The sequence below is a fragment of the Anticarsia gemmatalis genome, chromosome 1 (assembly GCF_050436995.1).
Source record: "Anticarsia gemmatalis isolate Benzon Research Colony breed Stoneville strain chromosome 1, ilAntGemm2 primary, whole genome shotgun sequence".
Taxonomy (NCBI): Eukaryota; Metazoa; Arthropoda; class Insecta; order Lepidoptera; family Erebidae; genus Anticarsia; species Anticarsia gemmatalis.
The window spans coordinates 890,932-916,210 of NC_134745.1; the positions used below are offsets into that span (position 1 = coordinate 890,932).

Here is a 25,279-nt window from a genome sequence, read left to right on the forward strand (position 1 = left end):
CCGTGATCATTCAAGTACTTATACTTGGCAATGCTCTATCCTTTATGCGGAATAAGGTCTGACTAAACGAAAATACCAATTTTCCTCTAATTATACATTGTGAGTGGTTCAAAACTGTCTTTTTTTATTACCTCGTGTTAAGAGCTTTTACTAATATGCGGCTGCGCATCGTTTGATGATAATTCCTTACATTGAATTTACAGATTGAGTTTATTAAGCCTGTGTTTTCATTATCCTAAGTTGATCACTCACTGTACAATATTGTCGTAAAAAAAGAGTTTATAGTCAATTAGAGGTTAGTTAATCCGACTATTCGCTACGACTATTTTTGGTATTAACGCCCTACATTTACATTATACAATGATCAACCTAACTCATACAAAGTTTTTCAACTGGCAAAAACAATTGGCTATGAGTATATCACAAGAATTTTACATAACCACCATGGACGTCTTCACAATATATGAATAGAGCATGTTCACAAAATATTTGTGTGACAAACCAACAACAATGTAAACAATATAAATATTATGTATTGAGAGCCATTGTTGTCTATGGCGCGCAAATTCCATCGTTTGGTATTCACCATAGACACGTGAGTCAAGGGAATTGCTAGGATCCGTTCATTTTCAACGGTATTACGGAGTGCAAAGGTGTTGATGTGGAAATTAAGCATTTGATTTATATGCAGTGCACGTGGGCTTTACCTTAGGGTTATTAGACTATTAGCTTCTGCTCGCGAATGCGCTCGCGTGATAAGATTTTCCGGGATAAAGAGTATTCTATGTGGTAACCTGGATAATAGATAATATGTGTACAGTCAGCTCCAAAAGTAGCTGATCATACTCAATGTTTTGAAACCCTATTTACTGAAGTGTGCACATTATTCCACTGTAACTCATTCTACCTGCTTTTGATCAGTTATTTATTAAAGTTACGTAACATAGAGGTTATGAAAATATGAAGTCATTTAAATGTCAACAACGACACAAAGGAAAGACGAAATAGTACTCTCAAAACTGAATATCCCTATTTAGTTCCTATAAATAAAAACTATTATAGAAGAAGTTTAAAAAGTCCTTGAAATAATATTATTTTATTTACTTAAAATATACGAAAATTTCATAAAATGATACGCGTATTTATTTTTTGTATGTCTTTGAAACCAGTAGAACGAGTAAAAAGCAGTAGGACTGGCTAGTTTGGTGACAAAATTAAATATTGTTATGTTTTTTAATACAATTAAAACATAATAGAAACAGGACTGAAAGCTTGGCCATTTCAACTTAATTTTGAATAACAAACATATCATTTTAATTGAATACAGACGCTTTTTTATAACAAAATACTTTTATAGGACGACTTTTAACACACATTGTTAAAATTATTGCTACTTTATAGAATTATTTTTCTTATCAGCCAGTGCTATCCCATAAAAACACAGAAGTCTTTTTCGTTTTTTGAACTCTGGATACCGCTATAAGAAAATGCGTGGTTTGATGATGTATGGTCTCCCACATACTTCACCAATGATTTCTATTCTCTATTCTTTCCACAAAGATCAACTATTTTCTTTTACAACCTAAATATATCTTTAAGTTAATCGTAAATAGGAAATAATGAAGACTCAAGCAAACATCAACTGAATAACTCGAATTGTTTATAAGTGGTTCTAAATATAAGCATTATTTTACCAGAATATTTTAGGACTGTTTTGTATGTTAAATATGTAAATAAGAGAACTCTGACCCATATAATTATGTTGTCAGTTTAGTACTAGTTACTAGTAAATACTCGACCCGTATTGCTTTATCATCTATTTACTAAACGTACCCGTAATATTGGTGTAATTTAATACAAGATTTTTGTAAGGTTATCTTTTAAACTATTTAATAGTATTTACGCATATAAGAAATCCCCTTCTTATATGCGTAAATGCTATTAAATAGTTTATAGAGTATATAACGATATAATAATAATACGAATTCTTTGTTCTCTGTCTACCGTTGGGAAAAAGGCGTGATTTCATGTATGTATATTAGGAAAGCTTTGTTACTGCCCGGTTTCTGAGGTACATTTAGCGGTAGTTAATCTATTCAATAGCGTTTAAACTCATATACAAATGTCAGTTTGAATAGATAAACTACCTCTAAATGTACTTCAGAAACTGGGTATTAGTCAGTTATTATTATCAATATTGGAAGATTCCTGCGTTCTGCCGGCTTGACATGAAAGTAAGTCTGTATAATAAACGGAACATTATGCTTTCTGTAAAAGTATTTTCAAAATCAACTCGTTTTTAGTTTGGTACAGGCAAATAAATTTATTCAGAAACAATTGTACAGCTAAACATTGAAACGGCTCATTAAATCTTACGGAGATTTTTTGCTCTATTCATACAAGACATCGAATATAATGCAATTAACATAAACATGTCAGTCCAATCATAAATATCTCTAAGTGGGTCAATATGAACACGTTATAATACGTATAAATATACATAAAAAATGAATAAATTAAATATGTACTTATACAACTGCCGTTGCGGTAATGTATACTACTGCTGATCGCGAGGTCTCGGGTCTTATTCCCTGGTCGAACAAAGCGCTGTTTAGCTTTTCTATTTTATATTAGAATCTTAAGAGTATTTAGGTTATTAGCCCGGAGCTTGGTATCGTTAAAAGCGGAAAGTATAATCTATAGGTAACAATATTATACATTGTAGAGTTTGTTTGTTTGCTTGGATGCGCTAATATTAAAAAAATATTTTAAAATAGCCTGTTTATTGAGGAAGGCTTTAGACTATAATGATATAACATTACGCTGCGACCATTAGCAGCGAAGTGGCGAAAAATTTTAACGGGGAAAATTATGGCCCATTCTCTCTTATTTAAGCAAGCGAAGTTGCGCGGGTCAGCTAATATAATCATACACTTTAATCTTCATTTTACATTTTCGGGGTATACACAAACCTTCTGTTATGTATTTAAGTATACATGCAACAGTCCCAATTACGTAGCACGTGTATGACGCGCGGCGGTGCGCGGTGGGAGTGATGTGAGGATGCGCTCGCGCCGGCCCGTCTGCGCATGCGCACTCGCGCGCACGTGGGATGCGCGCACACACCTGTCGCACTGCCTTCGCGGATATAAGCGTGTTGTACTCAGTTTGACGTGTTTTGTTGTGAACAACGGTTGATAAGGTTGGTGTTTTTCTTTAATTGGTTTGTTTTGATTTTTCTTTAATAAATGCTGTTAGATTTAAATAAAAATGTGTAGTTGATAGTTTACCATTTGGTAGTGATTAAAATTATATCGGTTAATAAAAATAATTTATATTGGGTTAAAAAATATCTTATTTATTACTTCGGTCTATTGCTTTGTTATTTTTTCTTGGAAAAAGAATTGAACATTTATTTTAATAATTCATCTCAGGGCTTTTTTATATTTTTATAATCACATTAATTTTGGATATCGGCAATATTAAATAATTCCTCAAATTTAATCAAAATGTTACTTAATTAAACTACAATTACACTACTCACAAACGAATTAAAATCAAAACAAAAACAAAGTGAGAGTTGAGCATACATAAACATTCATAATATAATCCAAGTACATAGATAACTCACAAACTAATATTATAACACAGTCGGATGCACATGACGGCTCTCGGAAGACAATCGCACACAAAATTTCCGCGCAATTATGCACAAGACAGGCGCATGCGAGGATCATGCACAGATCTTATGCGGATCTTGCGCGGATCTTGCGCGGATCTTGCGCGGTTCGTGCGCGGATCATGCGCATTTGCATAGCGAAAGCGTTGTAGATGATAATCTTGGACATGCGCTTTCTTAAGTGTGGCTAATTGGCTTCCTTACCATTGTTTAATTGAAGGCCCTTTGAATGTTAATGAGTGTTTTCTAATTGTGCTGTTTTTATAGACATTGTAAGTGATTAGCACGTCGTTATTTTAAAAGGTGTGATAATCTTTTTCTTAGCGCTTTTTGATTGGTGATAGGCTAGTATAAAAATCTTTATCAATTTAAATGCTAAACTGTAGGTACACTGATTATGCTTAGTACCTACTGATTATGCAGGTGATACACAAAACTATAAGTTGTAAGTCGTTTTACGTGGTATTAGTAGAGCTAGGGTGTATCTGTCCATGGGATGGCCCCGATATATATCATGATACCTTTTTTGTTTACCCGACGCGACGTGTCGATCGAATTGTATCGAAAGGAGTCATGGGCCGACTGATGTCTGAGACTCCCTTAATTTTTAATCACGTTTATGACCCGTGTCATTATAGTTTGGGTCAGTAGGCTTTCATAACCAGTACCGCTCACTTACCTAATTTAAGTATTTAAATATAGGAAAACACTAACCGGTTTATACAATATTGTACATATAATGTTATATGTTTATATATATTTAATAAGCCTGTTTCCATCCGCTTCTGTGTATTTGGTACCTTTAAATTATGCCATTAATCCGGTCCCATTATCTTAAAAAAATATTGAAAAATAACTTTATAAATATTAGTAACTTATTTTTATATACTTTGAAGGTTATCTTAACCGATCGCGATCTATGTATTAAGATAATTTTGTATTGTTTTTCTGTATTTCGGTTAAAGTATTATGTTTTAATTGATTGAGTACTCTAACGCCAGTTATCCAATTTGATAGGGCCACCAATCAGAATATTTATTTTGTTTTTAAACAAGAAGAAGAAAGGCGTAACGATACAAAGGCAATTCGGAATTGCAGTACTGAAAAACTTTTATTTTAACAACATGTTGGAAGTCCTGAATTAGCAACACATCACATTGTTACATGTAAAAGTTCCAGTTCATTTAGCATTCATATACATATAAAACATAATATCACGCCTAATTCCTGCTCCCTCGTCTCTAAGTCTCTACCAAATAATACATATCTATACTTACATTAAAAATACGATATAGATATAGAGATAGAAACCAAAACATATTGCCATACACCGGAAGCCATAAAAACCACACAGCTACAACAATTAATTCTCAATTCATATCCATTCACAAGCTAACGAGTGACACTATTCACTCTGTATATTTGCACTGTGAGATATAAATCAAATTACTTAATGAATACCATGTCCTTGTCATATATATCACTATGTGATGTCATCTGCTGCACTGAGTACATACCAGCTTAATATTATATATGATAATGTATGGCTGTATGTTTGTTTGTTTGCGTCACACAAGAACTGCCGATAGGCTTTTGATATACTGTGGCACACGGTTATGTGAACGGGTTTACATAGGATACTTCTAATTCCTTTCAGAAACTATCTAGTAAGAGTCGTGTGTATAAGCTAGTTGTAATAATTGCAAATGTTGGTTTCAATGTTTTGTTACCACTTTACGCTAAAACGAATAAATGGATTTTGATGAAACTGGGCGTCTAGATATTTTATAATATGGATTAACTAGCATCTGTCCCCGACTTCATCTTTAAAAATCCTAAATGTTAATCTAGGTTTTAAGCTATCAGTGTTCCAAATTTTATTGAAATCCGTCTATCATGAAAAGTAACTCAGTACAATCTTTCTCATTTATAATATGAATAGGATAATTAAGTTTTTTTTAAAGTAATATTCAAATGCGGATAAAATCGCGAGCAGTAGCTAGTTATTTATTTGTTAGTATAGCGCGTGGGCGAAAGTATGTTGTAATAATAAAATACATATTATATGTTCATCCGTTATAACTTGATTTTTACATGTTCGAATGTGATTTACGCTTTCCGTATCACATTTATTGTTGAGTTTGTTTAGATGTGGAATTATTTCATAATTATGCTTATATAAATAACCTTTTATAAAGAAATGGACTAATAATACAAATATATTAACACGTTTGACCACGGACATTTCAAAATATTCTTTTGAAAATATAATATAAAATAAAATAGAAAATATTACAATACTTACTTACGTACATAATATCACGCCTGTTGTAACCGTAGGAGTAGGCAGGGATGTATAGAGGTAGAATACACCCATGTTTCGCGATACAACCTTATACATTTACCAAACATTTAATTTTAGGTTGTTTAAGCTCAATTTCTACCTAGAGAAGTTCCTTGTGCCAATAGCCTAATACCTAATAAGAAAAATAATAAAATATTATTCATTTTTGCCGACTCTTAACCTAAAAGAGGCGTGACATTCAAAATGAGTTCTATCTCAAACATGCGATTAAGCACTTAATCAAGGTATTAAGCAACAGATTAACAAAACTATAAAAAACAGATAAATTCTTAGAACATTAATATAATGTGATCAAAACAAACTCAGTGATTAATAGTATCGTGTGATTTGTCAAGTTTTTGTCCAAACGTTCATTTGTTAAGCTACTTTTTGTGTTAAACGTCATTTTTCACAAGTTACTCGACATTTGTGACTTGACAAGGTAAAGAGTTCGTTCCTCTGATATTTTGGTAATCATATTTTGTGTTGATTATTGTTTTAAATTCCTTTGTATTATATTCAACCATTATATGGTATTAGTACGATTTTTTTAGGATTAAATTTTTTTTAATTATAATTTCTTTCGTCAAATCCTATTAAATTTAAATTCAAATATAAAACCTACAATATTGTACGGCCAAAACATGAACATACCTCGTGACTTGACGCATTCCTAATATTTCTAGATAATATAACTTAGTATTTTTTTACCGAAATATATTTAGAATCAACACGACGCGTTTCGCCTAACAAGTTGATAAACATATTCAATTAAAATTTAAGTGAGATAAGAGACATAGAAAAGTCTAATATTTATTAAAATTGTTGTTGAAATTTATAATAACGTTGATTTAGAAAACTGACTGTAGAACGCAAGGGACTTTCTATCCGTGGTTGGCATAACAGTTACTAAGTTCTCCTGCGAGGAATTTGTAAATACCCAGGGGTTCAGTAGCCTGGTGAAGAAACTGTAATGTCTCTATTATTATTATGAGACAAAACTTCATACGTGAGTGAATTTTCCCCTTACCCATAGGTAAAACTGTATATTTGAAAATGTCAACTATTCTACCAAAATCGAAACTAAATCTTTTCCTAATTTATGTCAAATGCCTATGATTGTTAAACATACAGTAAGTTAATTTATAATGTATTTGTGTCCTGACATTATTTGGCAAATCTTAGACTTCAAAGACATTGTTATACTTATCTGAAACTGATCATCCGGCCAAAGTCGTAAAAACATTTCATTAAATTTCACATAAGACAGAAACCTTTTAATAACATTACGTAGGAAGTTGCCCAACGAATAAACTAGTACAAGCTGTCCAACTAGTTGGATGAGGTAAAATGTTATAATACACATTTAAATTAATTAAATACCTATCTGCGTATATTATTTACATATTTTCCACGCCATTAACACAAGGAGGTTTACGAATACGAGTTTTCTTTTTTAATCTGTGCCGATATTGTAGGTTTATTTTTTAATGGCATGTTTTTGTGGAATTAAAGTTGATATTAAGTGTTTGTTATTGAATTAAAAGTTGTAAAAATAACATTTTGTTTTGATCTAGCTATCTAAGAGAATATACTAGAATAGTTGTTCGTTGTTCGTAATAGATACGAAGAAAATTGAAAAACATTATGTTTGTAGAGATTGTTGTAGAACGTTTTGTTACTTCTTTTCATTTGACGCTTTACCTGTAGGGAAATATATTATACAATACTAGTTATTTTATTTATTTCGTGATAAATTAAATTAGTTATTTAGTAGTCAAAAGTGCTCTACCTTATATAAAGGTACTCCATACCTTCTTAAACTCTGCTCTAACTAATTTAAGGCATTTCATAGGTTCTTATACTCAGTGGTTCACGGACCTCGTTATGATGATACCATACCAATAATATCATGTCATAATGAAATCCTTGAAATGTGGCATTACTTGAAAATATATGTATTTAAAAGCAGCTAGTCTTTTGTATTTTTATAATACAGTTTAAGCTTTGGAATCTCACTCTATTGCACTCTAACCTATAAACCTACCACAGTTTTATGTAAAATATATAAAAATAACCCCTTTATAAAAAAAATCAGTGGTCCACCATGCAATAATATCGCAAGTCACCAAGAAGCGTGACGGTTCACAATAAACTAGTCGTTATGATATCGCAACACAGCAGCTATGTGCGGTCTGCCACACGACGCCGCAACCACGCACCTTACACAATACCTATATATATCATGTGCTACTTATTTACTACATAATTATAAATACTAGTTGTAAAGTGCTATTAATATTATTTCAAGTGAATTATGTCGATGAAGATTTTGATATGACTGCTAATGCTGAGTTTTAATCGAATAACTCGTTCATCGTGAATTTTCACAATGTTACTTTTTTGTACGATATTACCTCGCTCGGTTGTGAAAAAATGAAGACTTATACATGTGCTTTTATATTCCTACTATTTAAACATACTGCTACCTATTATACTATTTAAAAATTATCTTAATAAACATATAATTCATTTCCGAATTGACGAAAAATTAACTAGAGAGTCAATCTAAGTTACGATTATTAAAAATATATTTATCTGTAAAAAACATTTCGTTTATTGATTTTATTTATTTAACTCAGGCAACAAACAGTTATATTTGCAAGTGTTAACATACGTAACGTAACACATTAATCAATAATATAATTAAAGAAAATACAGTTTTCACACACCACAATATATCTTGTTATTATATAAATGTACAAGATTCCTATTGACAGTCGCTACCTATAATTTAACCTACCAAATCATTTTCCAAGTTTCTAAAGGGTTACAAAACTCTCACGACTCCATACTTAAGACACAGCATAAGAGTAGCGAGATGACACCCAAACACACTTAGTATCGATTAACACAGAACTCAACAAGTTTGTTTACTCACAGACACGTGTTATATGACTTCATCGCTTATTTATAAACAAACTGACCAGCGCATTACGTACTTTAACATTTATAGTTTAAATACACACCCTGAAATATGGAAATTATAATATGTCTTTAAGATAGAATTTGCTTTGATAATTATTAAATACTAATATGTAGGCTAAGTATAAAAAAACCTTTTCAAAGTCGCTTATTAATACGATTAGTACAGTATGACTTATATCCCGAGGGACCCGATGCTGTAACGTTGAGTTTCCTAACCTGTACCTCGATTCTCTACCACTATCTACTACTGACAACCGGCTAGCTATCGAAATTTTGACATTTAGAATGTACTGCCAAAATGTTTCCTACGACACCCGCCAGAGGCGCTGATCAGATTTTCATACAAAATTTCTCGATGACAGATCGGTTGTCGGTAGTCGATAGTAGTAGAGAATCGAGGCACTAAGGTCCGCGGACGCACGTTGTTGAGCGTTTCATAGATAACGAAGTGAAACCGCGCGGCGTAATCAATCATCGCATATAATTTAAAATAATTTATGTAAGTAAAATGTATCTATGGATTTATAATGCCGTATGTGACCGATTTTCTTTGTATTATTTATAGGGGTCCACTACTCATAATAAAGGGAAACTGCACTAGAAAAAGGTTGTGAAATCGTGCTGTAACGCCACGACAACCTTAATCATCATTGCTTAGCGATAACATTTATAAATAAAATCAATAAATAAATATGTAATATATGCAACCGTGAGTCACTTGTACAATTTACATTTGAGGAAATTCTACACAACATAGAGAATGCGATTAGTTACAGATGACAATAATAAAATGTCAAATAAAAACAACTATTACGTCACTACAACTAATATTATAACAAGTGACATTTCAACATTTACATTTAAACAAAAAGCGTTGAAGTTAATCCGTCCCTTATACAATCCAGTCAGGAATGTTGTAAACCGTTACATCACCGAAATTTAACAAAACTGTATGGTAAACTTAAACATACGTATCTCGGACCGTAAACCTTACGATTTACTATAACTCTATGAATAAAAACATTATAAAGTGCAACGCGTATGGGAAAAAATATTATAAAGGAGCTAAGTTATGTTTCGTGATTTTTTTCAATTAATATAACTCAAATATATATATGTTTCCTAATATATACCTCAAGTGGCAGTGGGCAGGGCACATAGCTCGCAGAACTGACGGCCGTTGGGGCAGAAAGGTTCTGGAGTGGCGACCACGAACCGGGAAACGTAGTGTTGGCAGGCCCCCCACAAGATGGACCGACGTCCTGGTAAGGGTTGCCGGAGTCCGATGGATGAGGGCGGCCCAGGACCGGTCCTATTGGCGCTCGATGGGGGATGGGATGGTCTTTGTCCAGCAGTGGACGATTCCCGGCTGAGATGATGATGATGATGATATATTATATGACTGGTCACTTATGTTTTACTTAATTATTGTTTATTTTCTTGTTAAAACGAAAAAATATTTGTTAAAAAAAGGATTTATTTGCGGTTGTATTCTTAAATATAGTATGAACGTAAAAAAAAAACACAAAATGCAGTTTCAAAAATCTTAATTACTAAAATCTGTAAATACATTCCATACTGAAAAACACATCTTTTTAACTTAACTATCTGGCTATCTAGCTAAAGTAAGTACAAAATATACTCGATAACGAAGAAAAAGGTAGCTACTTTTATTTGTCAAATTGTCCCAAAGGCCAAGTTACCTTAACTCCATAACACCATACACTATATTAACATTCATATCAGGTAGTTTGTCATTCACACTCCATTGCTAAATACCTCCTCATATTTGGTCAGGCCTATAATGAAACACAACACGATATTTATGACCCATTGGACCAATTGATGTATACCTGTTCTGATTGTTGATTGTTTGTTAGTAAATTGACCTTAATTATGTTATGATTTTTAACAGAATATTTGGAAATATGAGTATGATCAAGGGTCTATAGTCGGACAACTGAGTAGAGACATGACATGCACGATTTATTTTAAGTTTCGTTAATAATTGTAAGTTGTGTAAATGTGTTTCTCGAAAATAAAGTATCTGTATCAAACATGCCACCGTCAGCTGCAATAAGTCAGTGAGTCACTGATGTTCAAAATTTTGAATGTTATGTAAAATTTGCAAGCGAGGCTCTCTATTAAGTTATTGATTACAATAGTGGTCTGATATACAAGCAATAACTAAGAATATATTTAAGTTACGATCCATCAGACACAATATGTTTCTAAAAATAAAGTCTTAGTGCAAAACTTTATTTAATTTTAAACTAATTTCATACGTTATTTACAAAATATACCACACCACACGCAAATTAAACAGTAAAAAATATCTTTATGTTCATTCTAATATGTAATTACAACGCATTTAATTTATTACAAAATTTACGCGGCAAATTCAGCAACATCCGTCATTGCAAAAAAAAAAACATTCGACAACAAACAACACAACCAGCCTATAACTTTTTAAATTGTAACAGTTATAACAATTAGCAGATAGCGTTAAACGTTTAATAACAGTTATGTGCTATCGCGAGTGTTATTGCTATGTGATTCGTTTGCAAGATTACTTGAGAGCACATGACAACCGTTTTTTTTAACGGTCACTGATTCAACCTCGTTGTGACATGCGTACGTTATAATAGACTGTGAATAGATAAGTAATATTTAATGGGAAATAAAGCTTGTGAAGTATGGGTCAATGATGTACCGAAAAATTTGGTATGGTGACATAAAAGTTCAGAATTGCGTATCGTTATTGTCCGTGGAAGATTCTTTAGAGATCTTGGAAATGTCAAAATCGAATCATTTGATTTTAGGTTACTATGTTGACACTAAAGACAGTCGTTGCACTAATTGTATCTTTTTATATAATTTTAGTCCCATGTAATAGGAGGCGAGCCATTTACCGGGCACGTTACCAAACTCCAGACTACTATTGAGAAACATCCTAAAATAAATTAGAAAATACCAAAAACACTTCGTTTGCCCTGAGAATTGAACCAGGAACCTCGTTGTCAGCAGTCGCATAAACTACCGACCGCGCTACAGGAGCAGTTAACATAAATATTATTATATAACACATAAAAATCAAAAACTTTGAATTGAGTTCTTTGTGTAAATTGTAGGTTTAATATGTCCTGCAACACAAGGATATTTTTAGTACCTACTACAGCGATCGTTAAAAGAGTACTTAACTGGAGTATAATTGTTTTTCTTCTAGTTTATACCATTATTCTGATAAGGAGGACATCTGCACTTTGCACAAGATTTATTATCACTTCCTTACTTAAAGGTTAATGCTTATTGAATGCATTTTACGACATCGACTTTGAATTTTATTATCACTGAGATGACTTGTCCACAAAGAATTTTTGAGATTTGTAGCGCAATTTTATAATCTGTGTACTGCATATATAATCGATGACGCAGTTGACATTTTTGAAATTTAAAACCAGTCACATCAGGGAATTTTACAATAAGTGATAATCGAAGAAGCTTTTTAAAAGTAACTCGCAGTTATTAGATTCTTTTCTAAAAGTCTTTTCAAATATACGAAACGATATCCACTATTTCGGTAAATACACATTGAACATTCAAAAGCAACCGAAAAACATCGATGATGGTGTACATTTCGACACAGTATCGTCAACTCAGAAGGCACACCTGTTCAAGCAAACAGTCTCACATACAGACAATATTTACATACGTACATAATATATGTACTGATGAACCGTGACACCACCGACTAAAGCTAGTTTTACATATTTTTAGTAAATTGTTCTTCTTGTCAAAGTTGATCAATCCGCCCGATTGCCTTTCACGTGGCTTACCGACTGTTATCTTATTGACAACAACCGGGACCGACTTTTCATGTGCCCTCCGAAGCACGGAGACGCCCTGTTCAACTACCACTACGCGGTCACCCATCTATGGAATGACCGCGCCAAGGTTTGCTTAACCCACAGATCGTTTACCGACCGGTGAGCGCAACTGGCTACGGGCGCCTCTTTTTTTAGTAAATATGGGTTAGCGAAGTCTACTATAGTCTATTTTCTGCTTAAAAGAAGGCTCCAATCACAATATTATTGTATGAATATTGTTAACGATACAAACAACCTTTATATTTTTGTATTCGATGCGGTATATCGGTTCGGCAACATATACCGAACAACAAAACCGACTCAACTCACTTGTTCGGCTTGTGGCGATCGAGTTCATCTGTTCTCATATTCGGTTTTTCCGCCCGGCTAGGCAGAATAATTCCGAACCGAATACCTATGTGTGTAGCAAGCCTTACCGAAGAATACCACTCTTGGGAAATACAAGTGTTCTCAAGGAAAATATTAAACAAAGTTGCTGTAAAAACTTTGGTATTCTCTTTGTGGGATTTTGGAGGGGAATTTACGTTAATAAGTTATGCTTTTTCCTTGGGGAAATGTGATGAGATATTTGTTTAGTTTTGTGGGAATTTTGCTTGGAAAATATTAAAAAGTTAGTCTTTCCTTAAGGAAATTTTAATAAGAATACTAAATTATGCTTGCAAAAAATTTAACACAAATCATTTTAAGTTCCAGATTGTAACTGCGCTGTAAAATATTCGCTTCACAGCTAGAACGTCTTACTAGTGACTTTTAACACCCTTGGAGTATTTTCTATAAGAAAATAGGTACATACAATAAATCACGCATTTTTCCCGTAGCGTTACGCAGATACCAAATCACGAAGAACTAAATTTTTTTACTTAGATTTAATTTAAGACCCTTGCCCAGCAGTGGGACAGCAATGGGTTAAAAAAATTAATAACTTTTAATTATAAAACAGAAACAGTGGCTACTCTTTCATATTTCTACACTGAACTATAAACAACTAGATCAGATACCAACAGTTCTTTGTCCCACTTTCCTGGAAGCGCCAAGCGTGGTATCAAATATTTCCACCACAGCCTTATAAAGGCTGTACCACGGACTGTCCATTGTTGACACATAAAGGAGTGACCTTCACTTGTCCTCTACAGCCACATTATGAATTATAATGTTTCGTTATGGATACAACGTGACAGTGATTGTTTTCCTTTAAGATTTTTTAAAGATATATTTTAAATCATAAATGAAACGAAACTGCTGCGGTTTTTAAAATTAGGTGGACACGTATGTCCCTTTGCAATCGTAATTAACAAATGATTAGGTATATAATATAATAACTTATTAAAAAAATATATTAACCAGTCCTAACCATGTAAGGAGAAAGAAAAAGAATTATAAATAGTTGTGAGTGTTCAAAATAATGTTGTATCGGTCAATTTCTTATAAAGATTCTTTTGTATAAGATTAGGTACTATTGCAATATTGTCCCTATATGCTTGATAAATCAATTAAACTATATAATTACAAAGATATAATCAAAATTTAACGGGCATTTAAACCTTGTTTATTATCTAGTTAGATCTAGGCTAACAGTATAATTGCTGACAATAACATCCTCTACGATTATTTTGTTATTTGTATTCTACATCTGTTTAACAAAACCTTGATCATTGTAAATTTAGAACAAGTATTTAGTCTAAGACTATTTTTCAACGATGAACTGCGTAGTAATTAAATTAGTTTTGTTGTGACTAACTTAAGCGGTGATTTTGGTTACACAAACAGTTTAAGAATATAAACGAATTCCAGTTAATTCAATATATGACCTCTGGTCAATAGTTCAAGAAGAAAGTTTCGCATGATATTTCTTTTTTGGACGACTGAGGATAATGGAAACATACTTGATTAAAATAAACTTGTTCCTCAATGGCTATCCATTAGTTAAGTTGTCTGCTAATATTTTCAAGTATTCCATACAAGCATTGTGTAAACAAACCTTCAGTTGACAGTTGTTTTAAAACCAATGTAACTAGACCTCTTCATTCTTTAGTCAATGTTTGAAGGTAGATGCGACGACGGCTCTACGTATGTTGGACGTTGCATCTTACATTGTTTGTCATATTACCGCATGTAATGGTGGATATGTATAAGAGCATTTGCTTGTTTCATACTTATATCATCGAATAGAATGTTGATTATAACGCTAGCCGTTGTAATATATGAATTAATAATAACAAGTAGTAAGAAGCGGACCTATTACTGTTTGCGATTATCATAAAGAAATGTTACAATGTAATTAAAGTAACCTTTCTCGGTTATTAACTTAGATTCTTGACGGAAAAATTACGAAAATATCATACAAATTCCTAAAAATATATGTAAAGATGAGAATAGTCTAGATTTCTGGGCAACAATTATAAAAATTAAAATACAATTCTTGACAGCAGTTCCCATTCGCTATATTTTTTACATGGCAAGAATTTAATATACCAATCTCCCAAGTCATTAAATTTCTTAGTCAATTTTTTCCAAATAAGTGATAACTCTAATGTATACTCAACTTAAGAGCAAATGTTTCTCAACGCATTACTTAAGTGGCCCACTTAATATTGAGCAGGGACTAGGCATTGTCCTCTAAGTGAATCTATGAGTGTTACATAATATACTTCATACACTATTGTTTACATTTTTGAAACATTTGTAATACATATTACATTGTTTTTGTTTCCCTGAGATTGTATTAAAAAGGTTAATGTGTCCATATTTATATTTGAGATGATGAAGTTACCAGCTGCATTGTTTCAATTAAAGAGCAATTCACATAAGTTACTACATACAAATAAATACAGTAAGACGTCTTTATTTTTTAAATGAATTGGTATGAAATATAAAACAAGCAGTTCGGTATAAGAAAATGAAGAAAATATGCTTACTTATTAGTTATTTATCATGATATTATTAAGGCAAGTGGCGTTCTTTGGTCTCTGCCTACATCTATGAGAAAAAGACGTGATAACTATTATATATATTATGTACCTATATAATTATGTTTATATGTATGTACGTAAGTAAGTGTGTATTATAAGGCAAGTCAATGACATTCAACGCGTACATAAACCACGCAATTCTACATCACAACAGAAATAAGAATAACAAAATAAACCTCAAGTTATAAAACAAACGAAAGATAATCAAAAAGTGTACCTTGTCAAGTAACTCACTCGCCCTACAGGGCCATCAAAAGGTTTCATGTCTTCATAGACGTTTTGCGTGCACTATCTTGATCGCCGTGATGATATTTACTCGCATGATTTCACTCAAAAGCCTTAAGATTACATCGTGGATTTGAAGGTCTCTGTTATAGCAGCCACACGTTTTCAATTTATGTTCTGTACGAATTTTTTGGATAAATGTACGTTTAACAAACTTGGTTTGTTGGTTTAATTGTCCGTTGTTACTATAAATAAGATAAATAGCTTGATTAGGACAGATATAAGGCATCTCGTAACGTATATGTGAACTGAACAAAATATTTGGTTTGTGTGATAGATAAACCTTTATAGTTTGTGTAATGTTACAGACAAGACGTTTAATTTGTATATTCATAGCAAAACTTTCAAATCATTTTGTGATGTTTATTTATTTTCTTATTTAATTTACAAAGTTGCTAAACCTAAGCTCAAAATCAGGCTTAAACTAACAAAACATCTTGAAACTTTAACATCACGTCGTGTTTCACATCTCGCGTAGACAAAGTGTGCAAGTTGCCATTTTTCATACATTTATAGACATTCGTCTATTTTTAAGACCTAAATAAATTTAAAAGAAGGCTCTAAAACTGTGTATACAAGAGTTTCGAAAGCTATCACCAAACACACAAGTCATTGGCAATCTAACCGCAAGCAGATCGTTTATTCAGCTTCGTTCAATATTTGTTCCACAAATACTTCGAAATGGGGACAATATCGCAATTAGTTTTAGTTTTCAAACGCTAATATTTAACTAGAATATTTATTAGTTTGCTGTACGCATTTTAGAGTTCATTTGCTTACAATGTAGGATTGTTTATCTACATGTTCAACTAAGTACGGGCTTAGGTACGTATTCCATCGCAATTCATATAAACATATCTACCGTTTTCTCGCTTTAAAAACACAGACTTGTTGTAAACTCACAAATTAAAAGAAAATCATTGACTGGTCACACCCCTAATAAAAGTGGCCATAAGTTTATCACTTAAACGAGCTATCAAAAATATAGATAGTAGTACGATATTTGCTTAGCTGTTAGAACACTCGCTGGGACACCAACTAGCGGGAATTCTACCCAAAAGTACACATTTTTACAATAAGAGTAAATGAAAAGACCTCCATGCTCTTCTGACGGTTAAAGACATGACATCAAACAAAACAAAAATCGATTAAAATTACATGTTGTCTTCTCGCTTGTATATAGTTTCTATCGCTTCTCTTACGGAACAAATGCCTTATAATATTCAGGCTTATCTCCAAGAAATCCATTACAAATTTAGCACAAAGAATGTAGAATTACAAGCTAGACACGTGTCTTCGTTTATTTGTTTACCGTCATGACTTCTCGTGATGTTGATAACAATGTAATGACGTTTTTTTTATTTCAGTTGCTTTATTTCAATGGCCTGTGACGTAAATACTAAGTTCTATTATTATACTTTTTGAATCTAGATCCTTTTTTTAAAGTGCTGGTTACAACAATTTAAAGTTGCTTTGTGAATTTAAAATATAAAATATATAAAAATTTAAAAACCAGATTGAAAAAAGGCCCTATCCTGCCCAGGACTCGCATGGTGCGTGGCGGACTTTAAGCCTAACAACTATCGCATTTTGACACTTGCCCAATAAGTAGTATAAAACTAACGGTTTAAAAAAATATTATGTTACTTAATTCCAGGAACTAAACTGGTAGACGCAATATAATCTAGTAGATACATAACGATACGATACTTTTTACGACGTTTTGAACACGAACTCCTATGTAATACTAGCTGACCCGCGCAACTTCGCTTGCGTCACATAAGAGAGAATAGGTCAGAATTTTTCACGTTTTTGTAGCGTGATGATATAAAATATGCTTTCTTTTCACGAAAAATATTCTCAAATTTATTCTCTTAATATAACGAAGTTGCGCTAAGGCATATCCGCCATATAAACAGTTGCCATGACAACGGAATTTTGTTATTTCAATGTCATTACAATATTGATTATTCGCGACTTCGTTCACCAATTGAATTTTCCCGGGAAAAGCGTCATTTTCCCGGGGTAAAAAGTAGCCTATGTCCTTTCTCAGATATCAAAATATCTCCATGCCAAATTTCATGCAAATTGGTTCAGTAGTTTAGGCGTGATTGAGTAGCAGACAGACAGACAGACAGACAGACAGAGTTACTTTCGCATTTATAATATTAGTATGGACTACAAAATTCACATGAACATCAAAGACACACCTATTGTATAAAATCAGATCATAATTTTCCACTGAACGTTACACAAATGAGTAAATGTAACAAAGGTCGGTTGCGCAAGCGCAGAGGATACACTGATCGATAGAGATCTTTGAATTAACGCATCATACGCATCCTCTAACATGACGTTCACTTCCATATTATCTGTAACACCATCGAATTTGCAGTACATTTGCACCATGAATTAGCTACTCTATGATTTACAAGGCTATTCAAAATATATTTACTCTTTTGTCATAGAAAAACTACATTAAAGCGGCAAGCTGCCTGACTCCGTAAGAAATTCTTGATTTCGGGCTATTAGCAGTTGTAAAAAAAACCTGAAGTTTTTTAGCTTTGCTTAAATTATTAATTTTTTTGGGTCTTACATATTCTCATCCAGACAGTTTCTGTAAATAACAAAGAGACATATACAAATGCGTCTAAAAATAGCCATTTCAATGCACTGTATCTAATTTAACCGCCGCCATCTATTATTCAATCTCAACAAAACCTGAAATTAGCATTCAAGTACCGCACTATCACAACTAATTACAAAACACATTAACACAAACCTATTCTAAATAGTTCCTAAAGCGGAATTCTCACGCTCCAAATATTATTCAGTTGGCACAATAGCTATAAAACTAATGTTGGCACCTCTTACTTTCGTTCGTAATCACCGGTTGGCAACAATGCTAACTGACGTTTGACGCCATGATGCTTTTGTTGCGCGGGAAAATCTGCAATTGATTTCCAAAATCACATTAAGATTTAGATCTTCAAATTATTACCTATTCATTGTGCGATGGCTGTTTAAGATAGTCTAGAAATCTAGTTATTTAAAAATGTATGTATTATTCTATTAAGATTGAATAGTCCAAAATATTTTTTGTAAAAAGGTGCGGCTGTAAGTAGGATAGCTACTGCTCCCGCTATCTAGATTAGTTCATAGATTAAAGATAGTATGGCCGGGTCGCGCATACACGGTTTAACATAATGAGCAACTGTGAACGTATTACGTGAATACGGTTTCGTTAAATTTAATGAAATGCCAGCTATTTGGTTTGTAGTTTTTAGTATACTGAATGAGGAGTTAATCAAAGTAACGCCTTACACTTTCTTTAGAATGTAAGATTATTTTAATTGATGATTTTATATGAAGAACATTTTAGAAAGTAAAGATATTACTTAGTTACACAACTTCCTATATTATTTATTCGCGGTAGCTTGCATCGATTACGTTATTGTTTACATAGGCTTTAAAATTTTTTTATTAGGTACTTAAGTTAGTCAAATACGGCTTTTTAGTGTCTATTTTCTTCCACACATAAGCAATATGTTCCTAACAAGACGTTTTCTTCCACAGCGTTCATCAAGTACCAACGCAGTGGGACGCGGTAAAAGATTCACCTTCCAGTCTACCGTCAGACAACTGGAGAGAAGACGACTCGCTGAGAAGCTGTCCAAGGAGGCTGACCTCAAGGAACAACAGAGAAGAACCGAGCTGGAGGCCATGAGAAGGTACATACATTTATTATACAGTTGCAGTTTTATAGCTGGCTTCAATTCTGAACTCATTAATTTAAAAGGAAAAGACGTTTTTATTGGATCAATTCGCTAATAAAAAGCTAGATAGCACCTATATCATCAAAGGCATCGCTTACTTATTATAGACGTTTAATTTTGTGTGAAGAGAGAAAGCTATCTGATGGACCTGATATCATACTACTGGAATAATATTTATTTATTTATTATAATCACCAAATAATTCGCACCTATGCTTTTTTTCAAGCTGCTACTGCATTTTGGTGCCATACCAACACCACATCGGTACGGGGATCACGAAAGCTGGCTGATAATAATTAATTTAATACATGGTACTTAAAGTTATTTTGTAAATAGCGAGATAATTTTTTACTTGACCAGAGTTGAGGAAGAGTTCCAGCGCAAACGAGCGAGGGAGAAGGCGAATATTAGGCAACAACTACGTCTGGTGAGCAGTGGAGCTGCCAGCATGCCTGCTTCTACCACACATCATAAGGTAAGCGGCGAAAACGCGATGAAATTAAACAAATTCTGTCCGTTGCATTAAACTTATGTTTGATGTGTAATAGTCAGGGGCGTCAAAGGGAGAACGCTCATACTAAGCACTAGGTGAAGATTATGGTCATCAATCACAATGCAAAACATCTATATTTAGATCTTGGAGCGTAACTATCTCATAATATATAATCTAAACTTTTTATCAAAGTTTAGTTTTCCTTATAATCAGATCGAATACTTCTTCAAAGATTGTACTTTAGCAGTTCCGTGCATGATGGGTTAAATTGTAATGTTATGTGCTATAATTAAACACCCTTACAAAAGTCAAGGCACTTAATAAATCGAGTGTATTTTTATTTAGTCATGCAGCACAAGTATTAATGAACTACACGCCAGCCACATTTAACATTTACGAGTACTGTATAAATTGAAATAAAACTATTTTTACTGGTTTTATCGCGGCCCTGAACGTCGTGAAGGGTTCAAAACAACGAATGTGAAGGGTCAAGGCACCTCACTACTATAACTGGCCGTCTGTAAAGATTTTCAGTGGTAGATAAAAAAAAGTCAGTTTGTCAGAAAAGTAAAGAACGGGAATTGTGATAAGAATAATCATCTTTTGTCTGTTTTGTTTAAATTAACTTAGTTTTAGTTATATTATAAATATTTAAGTTAAAGCTTCGAGTTATAGATTATTTAAGCATTTTAAATTTGCTAGGACTAGCTCCAAGCTCATAAAAAAATGATACTAGGAATAGAGAGATGAAAATACTTTTTTGACGCTTCGTACCTAAGTTTATGTTGCTTTCGATATCAAGTGGTTATGCAAATAAGACAATACGGACAGATGGAGAAAAAATGGGGAAGACTTTGCCCAGCAGTACGATAATGGCTCAAGAAAATAATCATACTCCTATATTCGCGAGCTGAATGAGCTACAGCAAAAGTTAGAAGATGCTCCTAATAAAAATATACTTAGTCAAACACAAACACCTAACGACTATAACAAAAACCAAACAGCAGACATTTAAAGTTAGTTTTTCCCCATAGTCCACCTTGAACCGCACAAGGTGACATTACTCGTAAGACAATCCCACAAGAAACAATATAAATCACGATATAATTACCTTTGTAATATACATGTGAATTCCTTATACGGTCACCTTGATTACAAGATAATTGTAGTCTCAATTATAACTCAAATTATGGCTGACATGGTCACAAAAAAATATATAAAGGGGACATTGTACAGATTTTTATAAGTTTTCTAGAGAAACAGTTTTCATTTGTTTAGTTCTTTGTCCCAAAGGAATATATTCAAGTGCTAGTAATCTTTGTGAAAAAAACAATTGCCGTTTACAGGAAACACTAATCCAAGATAATGCTACATTTCCATATTATTTGTTTTTCTTTAAAATTCATAATAGAATCAAACACATCACCAGATACATTTAAAGTTTGGATCAAAAACAACTTATGACACTAAAACTTATTTTATAATCATGTCTATGACCGTGCTATGTGATCTATGTTTGTAACCTTCATATTAACTCTTATTGTCTTTATTTCTTCAACATAATCTTTGTATTAAAAGATGAAATACGACTTGTTTATCCGAGTAATGTTATAATGACTACAACATACACGTTGTTTTGATGAGGATTACAAATAGTTGATTATAATCTTGTTTGTGTTAATAAATGCGTTGTTGATGATAATTTATAGCATTTATTAAGAAGGAGAAAAACATTGCAGGTCGAACATTCGTCTTTAAGGACGAGTAAGAATATTCGGTACAACGGTAACGAGGTCTCTAACATTCCAAAGTCATATTTTTCCTTACATTTTATTTACTAACTTCTGCCCGGAACTTCGTCCGCGTGAAATTTCATGAAAACTCGTTCTGTAATTTTTGTGTGAAAGAGAAATGAACACACATCAAAATTTACTGTACACTAAAGGTATCAATTGCTTCTCAATTATCATGACCATTTAGGTACGACGACAAAAATAAACATATATTTTTAAGGAACATTCAATTTTGTATCTCCTGATGGGAAATAGCCGTAGCCTGTTTGTGTGACACCAGAGTTTGCCGCGTTTTTTGCACACCTTGAGGGCCTTTAATAATACCTACCCTTACAGTATACTTAATTTTACTGTAACAATAATACATTTTGGTACAGATGCGAGACGAGCCAGACGGCTCATGTCGGGACTCCCCAGCGCCGGAGCGTGCGAGAGAGAACAGACAACGACACAGCAACGCCTCCTCAGAGATCAGTGGCAGGAGTAAGAGTACCACACCCGTGAGTATACCACATCATTTTATCTATACTAATATTATAAAGCTGAAGACTTTGTTTGTTTGATTGTTTGTTTGTTTGAACGCGCTAATCTCAGGAACTACTGTCCGATTTGAAAAATTCTTTCAGTGTTAGTTAGCCCATTTATCGAGGAAGGTTATAGGCTATATATATCATCACGCTACGACTAATAGGAGCAGAGTACCAGTAAAAAATTTTACAAAACCGGGGAAAATTTTGACTCATTCTCTCTTATGTGACGCAATCGAAGTTGCGCGGGTCAGCTAGTCACCTATAAAACATTTTAGGATCCATTCAATGATATATAGCCCCTGTTTCGCTGGGTCTATCCCACTAGTCCCGTTGAGTTGTCCCGTGACGGGACAACTGGCACTATTTTGTCCCAGTTGTCCCGTGGCGGGACAAGTGACACTGTTTTGGTGCCATTTGTCCCGTTGCAGATAAATCACGGGACTAATGGGACAGACGGAAGGGTCAAAACAACTGGTTCCATTGATAATTACTTTGGTAAGATAGCAGATGATGAATTGTATTTGTACGCTACTCTATGTAAACTTTAAATTCACAAGAAGTTTTTTTTACCATTTGGGCTTTTCACTTTATAATTAAATTGACAAGAGTAGAATGTAAAATGTTTATCCGAAATTACCTACTTGAAAAAACATAATGTAAGGAAACTAAAAATATATTGTTAACAGGCCCCTGGAGCAGCTTAAACACTCAAGTCAATTCAACATGTACCTAATGTAATTTGTTTTATTGTTTTATTTGTTTTATCCTAAAAAAGACAACTCCCGCACTAAGAATTGCTCTTGTGTCGCGGGGACTTTTACAAACATACAAACAACGGACACAAAGCACAACCAGACCCGAAACAATTATTTGTGGATCGCACAAATAATTGTCCCGTGTGGGAATCGAACCCACGACCTCCCGTTGCAGTGGTATCGGCGTGGCGACCTAAACCACTGCGCCACGGAGGCAGTCAGATTTTCAACTTAACTACCAGAAATTAAATAAAAATGTACTGCAACACAACGTATAACGTCTGCTATCTTATCAAAGTACCAAGTACTTGTTCTCACACAACAACTCAATGGAACCAGTTGTTTTGACCCTTCCGTCTGTCCCATTAGTCCCGTGATTTTTCTGCAACGGGACAACTGGCACCAAAACAGTGTCACTTGTCCCGCCACGGGACAACTGGGACAAAATAGTGCCAGCTGTCCCGTCACGGGACAACTCAACGGGACTAGTGGGATAGACCCGTTTCGCTCGTATTACTAAATAGTCCATCAGGTTGATGAAACTTAAAGACAGATATCTTAAAGAAATTGCTTTACGGATTTTTTTTTGTTGCTATTCACACTTCTTAAATGATTGTGCAAGGTTAAATATTTTGCTTAAACTACAGACTTATGTTTTAATAGCAGTTAAACATTACTACATGACCCTTTTATATGTACAAATATATCTTAATGTTGTTTACACAGATTCGTAGCGTGGAGTTATCAGAATGGCGTACGTCGAGCCCGGCGCGCGTGTACCGCGACTGGGCGTCTGCGCACGCGCACCCACCCGCCTGCGCCAGGATGCCTATTGCTTCACATGCAATATACAACGGTATGAAACAAATATCCATTTTTATAAAAAAAAACATACGAAATTCTGCACTAAATCAGGTTTTCCCGATCGCCTAAAGCTACGTGTCCACTGGGTCAGGATCACTTGCATCCCGTGAGACTGGATCCGACTCCCACCTACATAGTTGGAAGAAAGACTAGGCTAATTGATTAAGCATGCAAAACGGTTTTAAAGCGCCATATATTGTCAATAGCAACAACCGCTTAAGACTTCTTAAGTGCGATTAAAAAAACTTGTAAAACACTTGACTTTTGATCGCGGATCCTCTTGTGAAAACAATTATGTATCTAATCATAGTAATCATCTATTAAACGTTTGTTTATGTAGATATGTGTAAGAATCATCACATTATTATGCGGCTTTGACGATTATTACAACCGGTTTTACTACCCTTGTGTAAGTGTCGATTGTCTTTATAAATTTACTATTTTTTTATTAAACGTATTCTTTCAAATGTGCATACATATTATAACGCCTGTTGTACTCGAAGGTGTAGGTAAAGGTGTTTGAAATACCCTCTCGTTTCGCCATTAATTTTAGTCCCATGTAATGTATAGTGATCCTTTTGCCATTTACAGGCCACTTCCGCGTAACTATTAATGAATTTCCTTATATAAATTAGAAAATGCCAATAGTCCTTTGTCCGACCCGGGATACGAACCCGAGACCTCATGATCAGCAATCAGATACACTAACGACTGCGTCAAACAGGCAGTCACTAATAAAGAATCATAAACATCTCATAAAGGCATATTTAACCCACTTTGCTTAACGTTTCGGCCTGATTTCACTAGTTTTAGTAAGACAAGTCTTCTGCCCACCTAACCTAACCTTCGGGCGGCTTGAACAACTCTGACACTAAGTTCAGCACTAACCATACGATAAGAAGACTAGCTTTAATCG

The 25,279-nt window shown here is 33.6% G+C and overlaps 1 protein-coding gene across 4 annotated transcripts in view; it reads left to right on the top strand.

The window, feature by feature from the left end:
- The window catches only part of LOC142986038 (uncharacterized), a 150,847-nt gene that overhangs the window by 118,335 nt on the left and 7,233 nt on the right, over positions 1-25,279 (top strand). For all 4 annotated transcript variants that reach the window (XR_012960334.1, XM_076134372.1, XM_076134281.1 and 1 more), the window contains exons 16-19: positions 19,729-19,883; positions 20,289-20,403; positions 22,592-22,714; positions 24,226-24,355. Coding sequence is in view for 3 of the 4 variants with exons in the window: in XM_076134372.1 (XP_075990487.1) it covers positions 19,729-19,883; positions 20,289-20,403; positions 22,592-22,714; positions 24,226-24,355 (523 nt within the window). In the remaining variant the exon portion in view is untranslated. The remainder of the gene's footprint in view (positions 1-19,728; positions 19,884-20,288; positions 20,404-22,591; positions 22,715-24,225; positions 24,356-25,279) is intronic.